Source organism: Nerophis ophidion, linkage group LG11, assembly GCF_033978795.1.
Source record: "Nerophis ophidion isolate RoL-2023_Sa linkage group LG11, RoL_Noph_v1.0, whole genome shotgun sequence".
Classification (NCBI taxonomy): Eukaryota; Metazoa; Chordata; class Actinopteri; order Syngnathiformes; family Syngnathidae; genus Nerophis; species Nerophis ophidion.
This window is the reverse complement of record NC_084621.1, coordinates 66784562-66804187: the sequence shown is the minus strand read 5'-3', so window position 1 is coordinate 66804187 and position 19626 is coordinate 66784562. Positions and strand designations below refer to the sequence as shown.

At 41.8% G+C, this 19626-nt stretch overlaps 1 protein-coding gene across 4 annotated transcripts in view; it reads right to left on the bottom strand.

Moving 5' to 3' along the window:
• LOC133562376 (intermembrane lipid transfer protein VPS13B-like) overlaps positions 1-19626 on the bottom strand; it is an 819661-nt gene that overhangs the window by 523873 nt on the left and 276162 nt on the right. For all 4 annotated transcript variants that reach the window (XM_061916537.1, XM_061916536.1, XM_061916534.1 and 1 more), the window contains exon 25: positions 16457-16660. In XM_061916537.1, coding sequence (XP_061772521.1) covers positions 16457-16660 — 204 coding nt within the window. The remainder of the gene's footprint in view (positions 1-16456; positions 16661-19626) is intronic.

Here is a 19626-nt window from a genome sequence, read left to right as displayed (position 1 = left end):
TGGTCACGTTACTGTCATTTATAAACCGCTGTTAATGTGTATTAGAGATGAGTGGATAGGCAATTATATCATCCGCAACCGCATCACCAAAGTCGTCATCCACTCGCCGTCCGTCTGAACCAACATTATATCAGAACCGCAACCGCCCGCCCAAACCAACATTTCATCAGAACCGCAACCGCCCGCCACCCGCCCGTTGAAATACATCAGATGTCGGCCACTTTTATCACTCAAACAGCTATTTAAACCCGTTTCACAGAGCAAAGAAGACAAAACGGGCCGCTAACGTTCTCGCGAATATCCAATGGTGTTCATCCTGATGACAAGAATAAGAGCGTACTGTGAAGCCATTGCCTTTGACACCGTCAACAATATGTACAAACTGTTTGCCAGTCCAGCAACATGTTGTATGCAGCTTCCGCAGAGAAACGTACAAGATTGAAAGGCATACTGGGTGATACAGAGTACACTGATGGTTGTAATATGAATAATTTTAACACTCTTAGTAATATGCGCCAAGCTGTGAAGCCACACCAAACAAGAATGACAAACACATTTCGGGAGAACATCCTCACAGTAACACAACATAAATGCAACACAACAAATACCCAGAATCCTTTGCATCCATGACACTTCCTGAATGTATTTTACACTCCTGCGCGCCCAACCCCGCCCACCTTATCGACGCACGGGGGAGGGGGTTTGCTGCTAGCGGAGTGTATAAAATAGTCAGGAATACTCATGGATGCAAAAGATTATTGGTATTTGTTGTGTTGCGTTTATGTTGTGTGTTTGTCATTCTTGTTTGGTGTGGCTTCACAGCGTGGAGCATATTACTAAGAGTGTTAAAATTGTTTATATCACAACCATTAGTGTACTCTGTGTCACCCAGTATGCCTTGCAGTCGTGTGCGTGTGTCTGCGGAAACCACACACAACATGTTGCTGGACTGTCAAGCAGATAGTACATGTTGTAGTAGGCGACAAAGCCAATGGTTCATAGAACGCCCTAATAGTTAATAACTGGGTGACTGCCGGCAGTCATCCTAGAGAAAGTTTGCGTCTTCTATTGTCTTCTTTGCTTTGTGACACTGGTCCAAAATGGCTCTTTGAATGGTAAAGGATACCGATCCCAGAACCATGTATATCAAATATTTCCGAATGGTTCAACCGCCACCCGCCCGAATCTAATTAAAATCTATTTTTTCGTCATGTCACCCGCCCGACCCACGGTGTATCCGCGGACGAGACCGCAAACCGCGCATCTCCAATGTGTATTTAAAGACATTTAAATTTGTGCGAATATTGCAGGCGGAAATAAATAAATAAATAAAATAAAGTTTAATTCACGACCCCCCTGCAAACCTCCTGTTGAGGACCTCTGCATTAAATGATGTGGCGGCCCAAAATAAATGAGGTGGTGGGCCGCTTTCAATGACATGGCAGGCCAGATCTGGCTACCAGGCCTTGAGTTTGACACCTGTGCCCTACACAGTACTATGTACTATTTTGTAACTTTTGTTCACTTCACGGTGGCAGAGGGGTTAGTGCGTCTGCCTCACAATACGAAGTTCCTGCAGTTATGGGTTCAAATCCAGGCTCGGGATCTTTCTGTGTGGAGTTTGCATGTTCTCCCCGTGAATGCGTGGGTTCCCTCCGGGTACTCCGGCTTCCTCCCACTTCCAAAGACATGCACCTGGGGATAGGTTGATTGGCAACACTAAATTGGCCCTAGTGTGTGAATGTGAGTGTGAATGTTGTCTGTCTATCTGTGTTGGCCCTGCGATGAGGTGGCGACTTGTCCAGGGTGTACCCCGCCTTCCGCCCGATTGTAGCTGAGATAGGCGCCAGCGCCCCCGCGACCCCAAAAGGGAAAAAGCGGTAGAAAATGGATGGATGGATGTTTATCAAATGGGCACTTATTATAAGTACCACTCTATTTTGTGACAGAATATAGTATATATAAAGGTTGTATTTCTTTGTTCGAAGAGAATAGCTTTTGTGTTCATATCCTGTGCACTTAAGATGTGACTTTAAGGTTTTACTACTTACGTATAAAATACTACACGGTCTAGCTCCATCCTATCTTGCCGATTGTATTGTACCATTTGTCCCGGCAAGAAATCTGCGTTCAAAGGACTCCGGCTTGTTAGTGATTCCCAAAGCCCAAAAAAAGTCTGCGGGCTATAGAGCGTTTTCCGTTCGGGCTCCAGTACTCTGGAATGCCCTCCCGGTAACAGTTCGAGATGCCACCTCAGTAGAAGCATTTAAGTCTCACCTTAAAACTCATTTGTATACTCTAGCCTTTAAATAGACTCCCTTTTTAGACCAGTTGATCTGCCGTTTCTTTTCTTTTTCTTCTTTGTCCCACTCTCCCGATCCGGTGGCCATGTACTGCTTGCCTGTGTATTGGCTGGGGACATCTCTGCGCTGCTGATCCGCCTCCGCTTGGGATGGTTTCCTGCTGGCTCCGCTGTGAACGGGACTCTCGCTGCTGTGTTGGATCCGCTTTGGACTGGACTCTCGCGACTGTGTTGGATCCATTATGGATTGAACTTTCACAGTATCATGTTAGACCCGCTCGACATCCATTGCTTTCCTCCTCTCCAAGGTTCTCATAGTCATTATTGTCACCGATGTCCCACTGGGTGTGAGTTTTCCTTGCCCTTATGTGGGCCTACCGAGGATGTCGTGGTGGTTTGTGCAGCCCTTTGAGACACTAGTGATTTAGGGCTATATAAGTAAACATTGATTGATTGATTGATTGATCTTTCTTAAGGGTAAATCTGTTTTTCAAACATATTTACGTGGCGGGTAAGTGAGAGACCTGCAAATAAACATTGCGGTAATCTGAAGCTTTTGAAATGCGTGATTTTATATTTTTTTTCCACAACTTCTCCCATCGCTGCTTTGTAATGACAGATTATGTCATGGTTATTGAGCCTGGCTGTCGCTGGTGGGGAGGTTATCAACAATCTCAATTAGAAACGCCACAGCTGCTTGGATGATTACAGTGTCTTTAAGAGGATCCAGATGAGGAAACTATGTCCCCATACCCCTGTTGGGGAAGGATAAGAGCGCTACACTAATTTGCAAATTGAACTTAATTGCACAGTGTCTGACAACAAGGCTCTGTGACAATCCTATTAAAAAATGGATTGTGCTGATTTAAAAATCTTCAGCATTACAGTATATGGGGACCACAAGGAACTGATGAGAAACATGTGGCCCATTAAATATTTTTGCTTTTAAGCGGAAAAAAAGTTGAAGTACTTTCTCAGAGTGTATGGATTTCAAACCAAATCTGATTAAAGACATATCAGCAGGGCTGTTGAAACAGCCTGAGCAGAGGTACTGCTCCAGGAGAAAAAGGAACCCTCTGGAGGCAACGTTGGTTGTATCAGTTCTATATAAATCACACCATTTCATTCACAACTTCAACTTAAATGTTTTTTTGCGAATGACTGATATCCTTAGACTAAATCAGGGGTGTCAAACGTACGGCCCAAGGCCCGGATCAGGCCCGCAAACAATTTTCATCTGGCCCCCGGTATAAAAGTTAACCTGAAATGTTTCAATGAAAGAAACAGCTGTTTTAAATGTGTCCACTGGATGTTACAATAGCAATTGTTTGTATCTTTGTAGATGATGCTACATAATTCGCTCCATTCTGTCCACTAAAGACGCTGAGATCATTATCCATGCGTTTGTTACGTCTCGCCTCGACTACTGTAACGTATTATTTTCGGGTCTCCCCATGTCTAGCATTAAAAGATTACAGTTGGTACAAAATGCGGCTGCTAGACTTTTGACAAGAACAAGAAAGTTTGATCACATTACACCTGTACTGGCTCACCTGCACTGGCTTCCTGTGCACTTAAGATGTGACTTTAAGGTTTTACTACTTACGTATAAAATACTACACGGTCTAGCTCCATCCTATCTTGCCGATTGTATTGTACCATATGTCCCGGCAAGAAATCAAAGGACTCCGGCTTATTAGTGATCCCCAAAGCCCAAAAAAAGTCTGCGGGCTGTAGAGCTTTTTCATTTCGGGCTCCAATACTCTGGAATGCCCTCCCGGTAACAGTTTGAGATGCCACCTCAGTAGAAGCATTTAAGTCTCACCTTAAAACTCATTTGTATACTCTAGCCTTTAAATAGACCTCCTTTTTAGAGCAGTTGATCTGCCGTTTCTTTTCTTTTTCTTCTATGTCCCACTCTCCCGTGTGGAGGGGGTCCGGTCCGATTCGGTGGCCATGTACTGCTTGCCTGTGTATCGGCTGGGGACATCTCTGCGCTGCTGGTCCGCCTACGCTTGGGATGGTTTCCTGCTGGCTCCGCTGTGAACGGGACTCTCGCTGCTGTGTCTTGGATCCTCTTTGGACTGGACTCTCGCGACTGTGTTGGATCCATTGTGGATTGAACTTTCACAGTATCATGTTAGACCCGCTCGACATCCATTCCTTTCCTCCTCTCCAAGGTTCTCATAGTCATTATTGTCACCGATGTCCCGCTGGGTGTGAGTTTTCCTTGCCCTTATGTGGGCCTACCGAGGATGTCGTGGTGGTTTGTGCAGCCCTTTGAGACACTAGTGATTTAGGGCTATATAAGTAAACATTGATTGATTGATTGATGTACAAAATAAACCACATGATGTTAGTTTATCAGTCGAAGAAAATGATAAAACTACATAACCAACATACTGTAATTTGATTTTGATGTAATTTTTTATCTTGATAAATTGAAAATTACCATCCATCCATTGTCAACCGCTTATTCCCTTTGGGGTCCCGGGGGGTGCTGGTGCTTATCTCAGCTACAATCGGGCAGAAGGCGCCGTACACCCTGGACAAGTTGCCACCTCCAACACAGATAGACAGACAACATTCACACTCACATTCACACACTAGGGACCATTTAGTGTTGCCAATCAACCTATCCCCAGGTGCATGTCTTTGGAAGTGGGAGGAAGCAGGAGGGAATCCACGCTGTCACGGGGAGGACATGCAAACTCCACACAGAAAGATCCCGAGCCTGGGATTGAACTCTGACTACTCAGGACCTTCGTATTGTGAGGCAGGCACACTAACCCCTCTTCCACAGTGAAGCACCATGAAAATTACCACTAATGTTAATTGACTGATGATCATTATCATATAATTTATTCAGAAAATATAATAACGACAAATAAAGTATATACACTATTAACCGCAACAGGTTAATAGTGTATATTAACTCTTCTTCCGCTTATCCGAGGTCGGGTCGCGGGGGCAACAGCCTAAGCAGGGAAACCAAGACTTCCCTCTCCCCAGCCACTTCGTCTAGCTCTTCCCGGGGGATCCCGAGGCGTTCCCAGGCCAGCCGGGAAACATAGTCTTCCCAACGTGTCCTGGGTCTTCCCCGTGGCCTCCTACCGGTTGGACGTGCCCTAAACACCTCCCTAGGGGGGCGTTCGGGTGGCATCCTGACCAGATGCCCGAACCACCTCATCTGGCTCCTCTCGATGTGAAGGAGCAGCAGCTTTACTTTGAGTTCCTCCCGGATGACAGAGCTTCTCACCCTATCTCTAAGGGAGAGACCCAAACTCATTTGGGCCGCTTGTACCCGTGATCTTATCCTTTCGGTCATGACCCAAAGCCCATGACCATAGGTGAGGATGGGAACGTAGATCGACCGGTAAATTGAGAGCTTTGCCTTCCGGCTCAGCTCCTTCTTCACCACAACGGATCGGTACAACGTCCGCATTACTGAAGACGCCGCACCGATCTGCCTGTCGATCTCACGATCCACCCTTCCCTCACTCGTGAACAAGACTCCTAGGTACTTGAACTCCTCCACCTGGGGCAGGGTCTCCTCCCCAACCTGGAGATGGCACTCCACCCTTTTCCGCAACAGGTAATTGTACAAAAAAAAGCAACAACATTATGATTTGTACAATTTCAAAATGTACTTGTTCTATTTTTAAACAAAGAAAACAATCTGAAGTTGTCTTTATTTGTAAGTTATCGTGCTGTGATTTTACCAGTCCGGGGGCCAGTTGGGAGTAGATTTTTCTCCATGTGGCCCCCAATCTTAAATTAGATGGATACCTCTGGACTAATTCAATGAATCACCTTATAACTGACATTTGTTCCAATCAATAATTATATATTTCCATGCAATCAGAAGAGGTCATTGTGTGTCACACAGTAAGAATTAACAGTGAGTGCAATAGAATAACGTGAATCTAGTAATAGTAGTCATTCAGTAAGATGTTCTAACGCCAACTGCCATTGGGGACTAATTATTGTTGGGATAAAGAGTCAGAAAAAAACATGTATGTGTGTCTTTATGACGGTGTGTGTGTGTGGGTCTGTGTGTGTGTGTATGCGTGTGTGGTCATGAATGTTTGGTATACAATTCCAACAAATCAGTCAATCATCAATCAATCAATGTTTACTTATATAGCCCTAAATCACTAGTGTCTCAAAGGGCTGCACAAACCACCACGACATCCTCGGTAGGCCCACATAAGGGCAAGGAAAACTCACACCCAGTGGGACGTCGGTGACAATAATGACTATGAGAACCTTGGAGAGGAGGAAAGCAATGGATGTCGAGCGGGTCTAACATGATACTGTGAAAGTTCAATCCACAATGGATCCAACACAGTCGCGAGAGTCCAGTCCAAAGCGGATCCAACACAGCAGCGAGAGTCCCGTTCACAGCGGAGCCAGCAGGAAACCATCCCAAGCGGAGGCGGATCAACAGCGCAGAGATGTCCCCAGCCGATACACAGGCAAGCAGTACATGGCCACCGGATCGGACCGGACCCCCTCCACAGGGGAGAGTGGGACATAGAAGAAAAAGAAAAGAAACGGCAGATCAACTGGTCTAAAAAGGGAGTCTATTTAAAGGCTAGAGTATACAAATGAGTTTTAAGGTGAGACTTAAATGCTTCTACTGAGGTGGCATCTCGAACTGTTACCGGGAGGGCTTTCCAGAGTACTGGAGCCTGAAATTAAAAGGCTCTATAGCACGCAGACTTTTTTTGGGCTTTGGGAATCACTAATAAGCCGGAGTCCTTTGAACGCAGATTTCTTGCCGGGACATATGGTACAATACAATCGGCAAGATAGGATGGAGCTAGACCGTGTAGTATTTTATACGTAAGTAGTAAAACCTTAAAGTCACATCTTAAGTGCACAGGAAGCCAGTGCAGGTGAGCCAGTACAGGTGTAATGTGATCAAACTTTCTTGTTCTTGTCAAAAGTCTAGCAGCCGCATTTTGTACCAACTGTAATCTTTTAATGCTAGACATGGGGAGACCCGAAAATAATACGTTACAGTAGTCGAGGCGAGACGTAACAAACGCATGGATAATGATCTCAGCGTCTTTAGTGGACAGAATGGAGCGAATTTTAGCGATATTACGGAGATGAAAGAAGGCCGTTTTAGTAACGCTTTTAATGTGTGCCTCAAAGGAGAGAGTTGGGTCGAAGATAATACCCAGATTCTTTACCGTGTCGCCTTGTTTAATTGTTTGGTTGTCAAATGTTAGAGTTGTATTATTAAATAGAGTTCGGTGTCTAGCAGGACCGATAATCAGCATTTCCGTTTTTTTGGCGTTGAATTGCAAAAAGTTAGCGGACATCCATTGTTTAATTTCATTAAGACACGCCTCCAGCTGACTACAATCCGGCGTGTTGGTCAGCTTTAGGGGCATCACTGCTGTATAATAGGCTGTATAATGTCATGTGTGCGAGTCGGAGTTGCACGCTGGCCCCTTGAGACTTGCCACAGTGGAACGTAGGGTTGTTACACTGCAACACAGGACACCCAACTACCCCTACACTTCACACTTTGTCACAGCCTTGGACAAATGTTATCATGTAGCACTATTGCGTTTCAAATAAGAACATAAAATGGTCCGCTCTCAATGGAATTTCAACTGATGGGAGGGTTACAGTTATGATGTTACCCGGGTCATGGCGTGATTAATGTTTAGTAGCTTTTTTTCTCCTATGTTTTAGTCTGTTTCCTGGCTGAAACGTCTTTTCTTTCATTTGCTGTTGGTTTCCGTGGGCACTAATTCTCCACGCCTGCCCTTGTTTAGTAATTAGTAGAGGTGTTCGGTACGTACCTCGGTTCAGAGGTCACGGTTCAGTTCATTTTCGGTACAGTAAGAAAACAACAAAATATACATTTTTAGGTTATTTGCAGAGGTGGGTAGTAACGCGCTACATTTACTCCGTTACATTTACTTGAGTAACTTTTGGGATAAATTGTACTTCTGAGGTCCTCTCCAAGGTTTGTCATAGTCTGGCTGTGAGTTTTCCTTGCCCTTATGTGGGTTCTTCCGAGGATGTCGTAGTCGTAGTGTTTTGTACAGTCCTTTGAGACATTTGTGATTTAGGGCGATACAAATAAACATTGATTGATTGATTGATATCCAATTGTATTTACAATCCGCAAATGATGTGAAAACACGGTTTAAACATCAGAAAATGCCACAAATTCAGCCAGCCATTTTTGAATATTGCACTCTGAATACCTTCGGCTATTTCCAGAGATTGACATCACAGCAGTAGCGCTTCTGCACTCTGACCATGTTATCAGATCAATCATACAGGAAAGACGCAAACATTGGAAAGAGATTTGGTGTTTATCATTCATAATCCTCATGTAAGACAAAAACACATACGCTTGACTTTTTTATGCATTCGAAATTGTAAATAAATAGCCAACAATTGATTCAACAGATGGAGGCTTCTCTGTTACGCTCTTTCAGAAACTGCCAACATTAATCCATTTACATGTCGTGACCTGACAATTAATCACGTATGAGTGATATTGTTATTATAAGCATCAATGCAGACAGACTATTTTAGCGGCGCATTGATAGCAGTGAGCTAATGCTTGCTTACGCTGCTATTGTTGACACACTGAGCAGACGACTGCTTCTGCTTTAACATTGCAATTCATGCAGCTTTTACCAGGTAGTAGACAAATGTGGCCATGGTCTGACAGGCTGGTGGACTTTGACATCCCCCGAGATAGCAAAATAGACCCCAAAAGATGCTTCCTGCAGGAACCCTGTGTGTTGGTGGAGGGTGGCAACGTTTGGTGGTAGCGGGGGTGTATAATGTAGCCCGGAAGAGTTAGGGATGCATGGGATTCTGGGTATTTGTTCTGTTGTGTTTATGTTGTGTTGCAGTGCGGATGTTCTCCCAAAATGTGTTTTTCATTCTTTTTTGGTGTGGGTTCACAGTGTGGCGCATATTAGTAAGAGTGTTAAAGTCAAGGGAAGGGAACCTATGGCTCTCGAGCCAGATGTGGCTGATTTGATAACTGCATCTGGCTCGCAGATAAATCTTAGCTGACATTTCTTAATAAACGATAAGTAATGAATAATTCCTCTGGTAATCACAGTGTTAAAAATAACGTTCAAAATATAAAACATTCTGATGCATTTCAAAAAGTCGCTTTAATGGTAATAAGTATGTTATTTATTATTGGTTAGCTTCGGAATAACAATGTTGTTAAAAATAAGAAGAGACGTATTACACTCTAAAAATGTTGGTCTTACTTAAAAATGCACGCATTAAGTTGTATTCAGTGTTTAAAAAATATTATGTGGCTCTCACGGAAATACATTTAAAAATATTTGGCTTTCATGGCTCTCTCTGCCAAAAAGGTTTCCGACCCCTGGTTAAAGTTATTTATATCACAACCATCAGTGCAACCTGTGTGGCTTTTGACCAAGTGTGCCTTACAGTCGATGATGTGTCCCATCAGGGGTCGCATGCTACATGTGACCGGCCGGCACGGAGATAGCATGGCGTGAAGGCGGGCGCAACGATATGTTTTAGAGAACGTAGAAAGCATTGTCACCACCACACGCCCTTAAAATAGTTATGCGGGTGAAAACCGGAGAATGTTAGCCCAGGGATATTTCTGGCAAAGGCACTGAAATCCGGACAACCTCCCGGAAAAATCTTTAGGGTCTGCAAGTATGCAGCAGAGCCACATCAGAGTGATCAAAGAGCTGCCGCGGGTTGCCGACCCCTGGTCTAAGTCCATGTTATGTGGATACATGTGCGCGCACACACACACACAGACATGAGTACACAAATACACACATTACAACCCTTTTTTTTGCCACACAGCCGAGCATTGATTGTGACGTAAAAACAATAATTTGTACTAGAAAAACATTTCAGTTTGTATTGATTAGAGCAAGCTGTAACACCCCTCATATCAGACCCTGGCAACAATAACATATGAAGTATGAACAATAAAACATTGAAAATTAAGAGTATGTGAAAGTTTGACTCCTATCTTGTTAACTTCCCTGACCAATAAGAAATATAAAGCAGCTAAAACACGGGGAAGTGTGGGGAGAGTTTCTTGCATATATTACCCATCATGCACTATATTAGATCAATAAATGTGTAATTTTAAACTCTATATATATTTTACCCATCATGCACTATATTGGATTTATAAATGTGTAATTTTAAACTATATATATACATATTTTATAATGTCCACAACATTCAATGAGCAGGAGGTGTGCAAAGTGTGATTTTTGTGTTGACTTTATCTGTTGGGTATACTTGATTTTACACCATGAGTGGGGAAAGTTGTTTGGATTGGGTCATATAAATTGATGTTGTGCTCACCATTTTGGAAATAAGCTTGTGGTTTTATGTCTATGATTCCATTGATATCCACATAAGGACAATACATTTTATCAGATTTAAATACATTGCAGGGAAGTACATTTTGTGCAGAAATCACCGCGCAGGCCAACCATCTTGTTAAACATGTTATGTCTCGCGGGCCGCTCTGAAGACTTCGGCAGGCCGTAGTTTTCACACACCGAGGTCAAGAATGTATTTTCATTTATTTATTATTGAGTTATAAAGTATACCGTTTAATTTTAGGGCCTCTGTGCTCTAAACAGGTTGAGAATCCAAGTTTATTTTCTCTGCAGAGTTTGTCTGTGCTCATCAGAGGGAACCAAACACTGGCGGACAGTTGCAGATCAGGACGACAGACGGGTGTGTGTGTTTGGGGGAGAGGGTGTGTGTCGCGGGGTTGAGTGCTATAGAAATTGAGTCATAATTATTTTATTGTGTACTGCTTCTACAGGTGTCATCCTTAGTAATCATGTTAGGCTTTAAACTAGTCAATTTCCAAACTGTCACATGACATGAATGGCGGGTCAGGGGGTCTCACTCCAACAAAGCTCCATGGAACAATGTTTTTAATTTGCATAAACGGTCAATTGGTTCACTGTTATAGCTATTTCAAATATGTTATAGTGTTGTAGTTCAGTGTGGCTGTTCTGTGGAAAGTATTTTCTGTGGTTAGTCAGAAAAGAGACAAAAAATGTTTGTTTGGGTTTGTGTGCGTTTTTTTTTTTTTAAATAAATGTCTTAATTTGTATAATACAAAACAAACACTTTCTTCTTTGGTTGTTCAGTAGTGGCTGTTTACAGTATGGTATGGTACAAATACATACATTTGAAATTATTTCAATGGAGCGGGTGCGATGTGGTATGGATATAGTTAAGAATAAGGACTAGAAAGGGGTCAGGAGGTGTGCTTCTTGGTGAGAGTGTGCTGCCACAACTGCTGAGAATTATCAAAACAGCTCCCACATTCTTGCTCAATCATCAACCTCCCACAGGACCAAACACTTCTACTAATGTTTGTATTTAAGTAAACAGTGACAAGTGGGACTCTGTGTTAGAGACGCAGCATGCTAGAAGTCCTTCACTGGCGAACCGTATCCTTGCCACTGGGTCCACAAATGACACATTGATAAATGTTGATGGCTCTAAAATGAATGCAGACACAAATGCACATTGCCATATGGTTTGAAACATTTTTTTTTTTTTCTCAAATAGGTGCTCAAACTGACCCACTTCATTGCCTCTCAGATGTCGCTGTGGTGTTTCTGTGATCCCAGAGGGCCACACATTTCTAACAGGTTTGACGTGGTCATAGGGTATTCATTAAATCACTGGATAGTTGTCACAGCTTAACAACACAAACACTCATCTAAACTATCATGTTAATGCAGCTGGCTTTTTGGCCTCTCACAAAAAATACACTATGCACACATTTCTCTTTGGCTAACACTATAAAGATCTTAAGACTGCTCCTTGCCGCCATTACTACTGTACCGCTTTGGACAATCTACAGCCCTATCTATGCACATTACAGATGAAAACTAGCCTTCTGGTTAATTCTGGCTTTTTTAACCATGTGTAGTCATGTGTTTTATGAAATTGCTTTGTACCATTTGAAATAAACTAATTTTAATCTTAACTACCCAATGTCCAATTTGTGTAAAAAGCATTGTCAAAGAACTTGGCATTTCAGAGTTAATTGAGCTGTAACAAAATCCTACACAAACATAATGTTAGGTTTTATTTATATGGTTTCAAAATGCACTATTGGATATGCAGTAAGCATTGTCAGCCGTCTTCTTCGGGTTAAAAGCTGTTTTAGATTCACTTAAAGGGAGTGTTTTTCAACAATTTTCAAAGCAAAACAATAACACCATTGGACAGCTTTTGTTACCATTGGTGGTTTAACAAAACACATTTGTTTCAAAACTGTCTATTTTTCACAATTACTGAGTTTGTGTAGTAAAAAAAATGTACGCAACAAACTAAAATAATTGAGGTGTTCACAGCTGTCACTCACCCTGTCTCTTCAACACGTATGCGCATGCACACATAAAAAAAACAGTCCAAGAGAAGCAACAAACAATTTGCAGTCATGTCATTGTTGTGACAGGATAGACATTCAATGACATCTAACACTAACTATCTAAATTGCTATCATTATCTAATGCACGTAGTTATGTATTTACATTCTAGAAGGCATGAGAAGGTGGCATATGACGCTTAAAAAACATTGGAAAGTTGACGCCCTGTAGGCATCTGTGTAAATGCTGCAAAAAGATATAGATGTACAGTATATGTTCAACAGTATGAATAGTATTGATTATAGGCAAAACATATTGAAATGCATAGCGCTATTTTTGGGCTAGAATGTCGCCTATCATCCACAATCTCTATGTGAGAAAAGAAACCATATGTCTTTCTCTTTTATCTGCATTTTAAAGAGTGGAAAACTGCTAGCAAGAGGCGGCTAAAAATGCAGGTAATGGGGAGACATATTCCGCTTATAAAGCCCACCAAAAACATTAAAAACCCATCAACAACGCTTAGTGGCTTTGTGGTTAGTAGGGGTGTGGGAAAAAATCGATTCGAATACGTTGTGCAATTCAGAATCGATCCTCTTTCTTTTTTAATCAATCCAACAAACCACTACACAGCAATACCATAACAATGCAATCCAATTCCAAAACCAAACCTGACCCAGCAACAATCAGAATTGCAATAAACAGAGCAATTGAGAGGAGACACCGACACGACACAGAACAAACCAAAAGTAGTGAAACAAAAATTAGTATCATCAACAACAGTATCAATATTAGTTATAATTTCAGGATAGCAGTGATTCAAAATCCCTCATTTACATTATCATTAGACATTTATAAAAAAATACAAAAAAATAACAATAGTGTCACAGTAGCTTACACTTGCATGGCATAAGCTTGATAAAATAAGTCATATTTTTGGTTCGTTTATAAGTTAAAACAAATTTACATTATTGCAATCAGTTGATAAAACATTGTCCTTTACAATTATAAAAGTTTAAAAAAAATGTATACTACTCTGCTAGCATGTCAGCAGACCGGGGTAGATCCTGCTGAAATCCTATGTATTGAATGAATACAGAATCGTTCTGAATCGGAAAAATATCGTTTTTGAATAGAGAAACGTGTTGAATCGAAAAAAATCGATATATTATCAAATCGCAACCCCAAGAATCGATATTGAATCGAATCGTGGGACACCCAAAGATTTGCAGCCCTAGCGGTTAGAGTGTCCGCCCTGAGACTGGAAGGTCTTAAGTTCAAACCCTGAGTCACACCAAATACTATAAAAATGGGACCCATTGCCTCCCTGTTTGGCACTCAGCGTCAAGGTGGTGCGATTGGGGGTTAAATCACTTAATGATTCCCAGGCGCTGCCACTGCTGCTGCTCACTGCTCCCCTCACCTCCAGTGGGTGAACATGGGGATGGGTCAAATGTAGAGGATAATTTCACAACACCTATTGTGTGTGTGTCTATCGTATGGACTTTAACTTAACTTTAACTTATTAAATGTTGTGACCTGCATAATAACCAAGCTATAGTAGTAGTGGGACAGCGTCTAGTTCAGAGACACCTGCACTGGTCTTTCGGCTAAAAGTGGGAGCTAAACGAGCTGCCCCTGAGTTTGGAAAAGTTAATGCTAGATTAATAATCATGCCTCATATAGTACAAGGTTGTGACTGTTTGCAAAAAAGCTGTTCAACTTTGAAATGCTACACGTCACCGACTAAATCTCCAGACCAAATAAATCAGTGAATACTAGCTCTCAATTTAGAGCCGAAGACATCGCTTGGTAGTCGAAGTAAGATAGTTTGTTTTTAACATTGTTACCAGAGCACTAAGCTAAATTTACCAGCTCAACTCTTGTGCTGGAAGGTACAACCATCCCATCAGCCGGTACCCCAGTGAGAGTGAACATTGTAAGTCACTGTTTTGTTATGTTGTCGATTACAGTCATCCACCGCTACATCACGAAAAAAAAGTTTTTTGTTTCCCCTAAATTAGGCATTTTTAAGCTCAAAAGTGGCTAAATGACGTGAAAATATCTATAGTACAGTAGCATTGGCTACTAAATGAGACCAAACCAATCAAATCACGGTGTTCAGTATTGTTGCCACTACTTGGTGCAGTCTCAGGTAGGGATGTCCCGATCCAGGTTTTTGCACTTCCGATCCGATAACGATATTGTTTTTGCACTTCCGATCCGATACCGTAACTGGCCGATACTGGCCTATCCGAGCATGTATTAAAGTTTAAAGTTATTTAGCTTACTTAGTTGTCATATTCATATTGAAAAGGGTTTTAGCACTCTTGATAACAACTTGCCAGCTGAATTAGGTGGGTTTGAATGATACACAATGGTTGGTATTCAAGAATAAACACAAAATAGAAAAAATCATACATGACAAACAGAAATGGCATCATTAAACAGTAGAAAAGTGAACAGTATAAAGTGCAAATAATGCTGTAAAAATTATTTTAAAAAGCAAAACACACAAAACCTGGGTGGGAGAAAATGTCTATTATTCAGCATCAATACTTGCTCTTGAACAAGTGTAAACTTAAAAATAAAAATAAAAAACTATCTACACACTCCTTTCAATTGTTTGCCCCAGTCAGGGGGGGCAAACAATTGAAGTTTGAGCATAATAGGGAGATTCTTTCTAACAAAGACGAGCACTTCAAGATGCTCAGGTGTCAGCTTGCTCCTGTGTTCATCAATGATGAGTGCTAAAAAGCCTCTCACTCTCAAGAGTCATTAAAATGTCTTACAACTTTACCACCACGCATGACTTTATTGTGGCACGTTTTGCACTCCACCTCTTCATCTTTTTCATTTTGCAGGGTAAAATAATCCCACACAGCTGACATTTTTACCGTAACTTTTAATTCACACGGCCGTCTTAACGGTTAAAACACAGACCTGTGGATGTGTTGAAGGTGTGCTGGAAAATGCGGACCGGAGCTTAGAGAGCAACAGAAGAGTATAATGTATTATTTAGATCGGTGCGTTGGAAAACACGGACCGCATTTTTTTTTAAAAAACTGGATCTGGATAGGCATTTTCCCATGCCTTGCCGATACGCATTTTTTGGCAAATATCCAAATATCGGATCGGGACAACCCTAGTCTCAGGCAGCATTACTATATTGGATTAAAAAAGTGTAAAGGTGACTGAATGGTGTTATTTCATGTCTAGAGGGCTCTCATATGTTGAAAAATGTATTTGTAGTGAACAGTTTCAATGCTCTAGCTATTAAAATATTAGACTTTTAATTAGTAATTCCTTGTTGTTGACAAAAGCAGTGATGGTTGCTACACGCCTAGGAAAGAAGTTCCTGTAATGCTAAAATGATCAAAATACTGTAAACATTACATGTTAACATGACTGTGCCTATTTCAACATTACATACACACAACATGTATATGAAATGTTGGAGAATTTTTGAGGGCTTTATATGCAAAATAGGTCACTCCTCATTACTTGCATTGTTAGCAGCTGCTTGCAAGCAGTTTTTTACTAATTAGAACGCACATAAACAATAAAGATAGGTTTGTTCTTATTTGAAATGTGGATGATGGGCAAAATTCCCCCCAAAAGTTAAAATTTACTTTAACTGATGGTCAGAGTGATGTGTGTAAATAAACTTCGAGCAGGTAACTTGCCTATTAAAAGTTTAAAAAAGGTATTCAGTTATGAACGCTATAGCCATAGGAGTAAAACAAACCTCAGTAGGGGAGCCGACATCTGCAGAGGGGCTGTAGGTGCTGGTGTCTGGCACGGCTGTACCAGCACTGCTGCGGACTGGAGAGGACGGAGTGGCACCAGTGGGGGGTTCTGGTATACTGCTGGTCTGACGTAAAATGCCCTGCTTTTGGAGACGAGCCCAGGTAGAAGTCCAGTTCAGTAAGAGCTCATAGGACAGCTGAATCTGGTGAGAGACCCGAGCAAAGTAAGGAAAATAGAACAAAAACATGAGACAAAATTAAAAATCCATATAATATTTGCACAATATATTAATAAAATATTATTTAAAGGCCTACTGAATTCCACTACTAGCGACCACGCAGTCTGTTTATATATCAATGATGAAATATTAACATTGCAAAACATGCCAATACGGCCGCTTTAGTTTACTAAACTACAATTTTAAATTTCCCGCGGAGTTTCCTGTTGAAAACGTCGCGTATGATGACGCGTGTTTGTGACGTTATTTGTTGGAGGGGACATTTTAGCCCAGCACCACACACACGGCTAAAAGTAGTCTCTTTTCATCGCATGATTACACAGTATTCTGGACTTCTGTGTTGCTGAATCTTTTGCAATTTGTTCAATTAATAATGGAGAAGTCAAAGTAGGAAGGTGGAGGTGGGAAGCTTTTAGCCTTTAGCCACACAAACACACGGTGATTCCTTGTTTAAAATTCCCGGAGGTGAAGCTTTACTATAGATCAGAGCGGTCAAGCGAACATGGATCATGACTACATGTCGACCGGCAGTTTTCGGTGAGAAAATTGTGGAAATAAGTCACCTATTACTGGAGATCAGCGGAGCTTCTGTTGTGCTGCAGCTGCCATGACTTCTTTCAGAGACTGGCGTCAACACACCCTTCTGACTATCAGGTATTTATTTGGGGACGGCGTGGCGCAGTGGAAGAGTGGCCGTGCGCAACCCGAGGATCCCTGGTTCAATCCCCACCTAGTACCAACCTCGTCACGTCCGTTGTGTCCTGAGCAAGACACGTCACCCCTTGCTCCTGATGGGTGCTGGTTAGCGCCTTGCATGGCAGCTCCCTCCATCAGTGTGTGAATGTGTGTGTGAATGGGTAAATGTGGAAGTAGTGTCAAAGCGCTTTGAGTACCTTAAAGGTAGAAAAGCGCTATACAAGTACAACCCATTTATCATTTATTTATTTATAACTCACTAAAACACTAGCAACACAATAGAAAGATAAGGGATTTCTCAGAATTATCCTAGTAAATGTGTCTAAAAACATCTGAATCGCTCCCAGTGCAATCGCCTTTTTTTTAAAAACTTTTTTATTTTATTTTTTTCTTTCTAGTCCGTCACTCTAAATTTCCTCATCCACGAATCTTTCATCCTTGCTCAAATTAATGGGGAAATTGTCGCTTTCTCGGTCCGAATAGCTCTCGCTGCTGGAGGCTCACATTATAAACAATGTGAGGATGTGAGGAACCCTACAACCCATGACATCACGCGCACATCGTCTGCTACTTCCAGTAAAGGCAAGGCTTTTTTATTAGCGACCAAAAGTTGCGAACTTTATTGTGGATGTTCTCTACTAAATCCTTTCAGCAAAAATATGGCAATATCGCGAAATGATCAAGTATGACACATAGAATGGACCTGCTATCGCCGTTTAAATAAGAAAATCTCATTTCAGTAAGCCTTTAATACAAAAAGAAAAGGTCCTGAGGGTTTCTCATGCTAATTAATGAAAGTTGTATTTTTTACCTTTGTGACCTTAAGGGGACCATGTCAACACGGCTTAATATAATATTAACGCATGCAGACCACTGCTCCACCTAAGTGAATTCAAAGATAAATCTGCGTGACACACCAGAAGTGCTAACATTAAAAAGCAGATTCAAATATATGTTGGCCAAAGTCTGACTCAAACAGCTGCTTTAGGGAGTTCTCGTGTAGTTGAAGTCATTACCACTGATTTGGCTTGGCAGTTTGGTAGTTATGTGACACTAAATCTCATTAAAGCTTGAAGAGAAGACAGTGTAAGAGGAATAGTAGCCAGTAATGGACCACAATCCATCCCCTCTTGTCTCTTGAACTCATCACCGATTTTTTTTTCCTTTTCTGACCTGATATTCAGACACTAAATTTAAAAAAAGAGCGACACTTTTTCTATCCGTTGAATGTGCCATCATGCTGATACCGTTCTTCTAACACAATTCTGAAAGAATTACCCAGAGAGGAAATTTATTTTGTCTCAATTTCCCCTGACCCAGTAGAAGAAAAAAAAACTTGAGGCTTGTCATCAGTGTTTTCAGCAATATTTCATGTGATCACTTGAGGCTCTAACTTTGAACAACAGCAAAGCCAAAAACATGAGTGGAAAACATGACAATGGAAAGGAGGGGTCATAATGCTTTCAGTTATGAGACTTATTTGGAAAAGAGAAGGGCTGTAGATTTGGAATATAGTCCTTCTACAGCCACATGTGCCTCCTACCTTTGAAGGTAGGAGGCACACGGATACATGAGCACACATCAGTGCAAGTCATTACAGCTGCGTTATTTCAAATATGTCCACAAAGACCTACAAAGGGCAGGATAAAACAGCTGTGAAACGTACCCAAGCACTGCACTCCGGTGAACAACTAACCTTGGCATACCTTTTTAAAATCAATGCTATTTGATGTCGTTATTAAAATACACTACATTGCCAAAAGTATTTGGCCACCCATCCAAATGATTAGAATCAGGTGTCTTAATCACTTGGCCCAGCCACAGGTGTATGAAATCAAGCACAGTCATGGAGACTGTTTCTCCAAACATTTGTGAAAGAATGGGCCGCTCTCAGCAGCTCAGTGATTTCCAACAGACTTCAATATGGTACAGGGGTTAGTGCGTCTGCCTCACAATACGAAGGTCCTGAGTAGTCCTGGGTTCAATCCTGGACTCGGGGTCAATCTGTGTGGAGTTTGCATGTTCTCCCCGTGACTGCGTGGGTTCCCTCCGGGTACTCCGGCTTCCTCCCACTTCCAAAGACATGCACCTGGGGATAGGTTGATTGGCAACACTAAATTGGCCCTAGTGTGTGAATGTGAGTGTGAATGTTGTCTGTCTATCTGTGTTGGCCCCGCGATGAGGAGGCGACTTGTCCAGGGTGTACCCCGCCTTCCGCCTGAATGCAGCTGAGA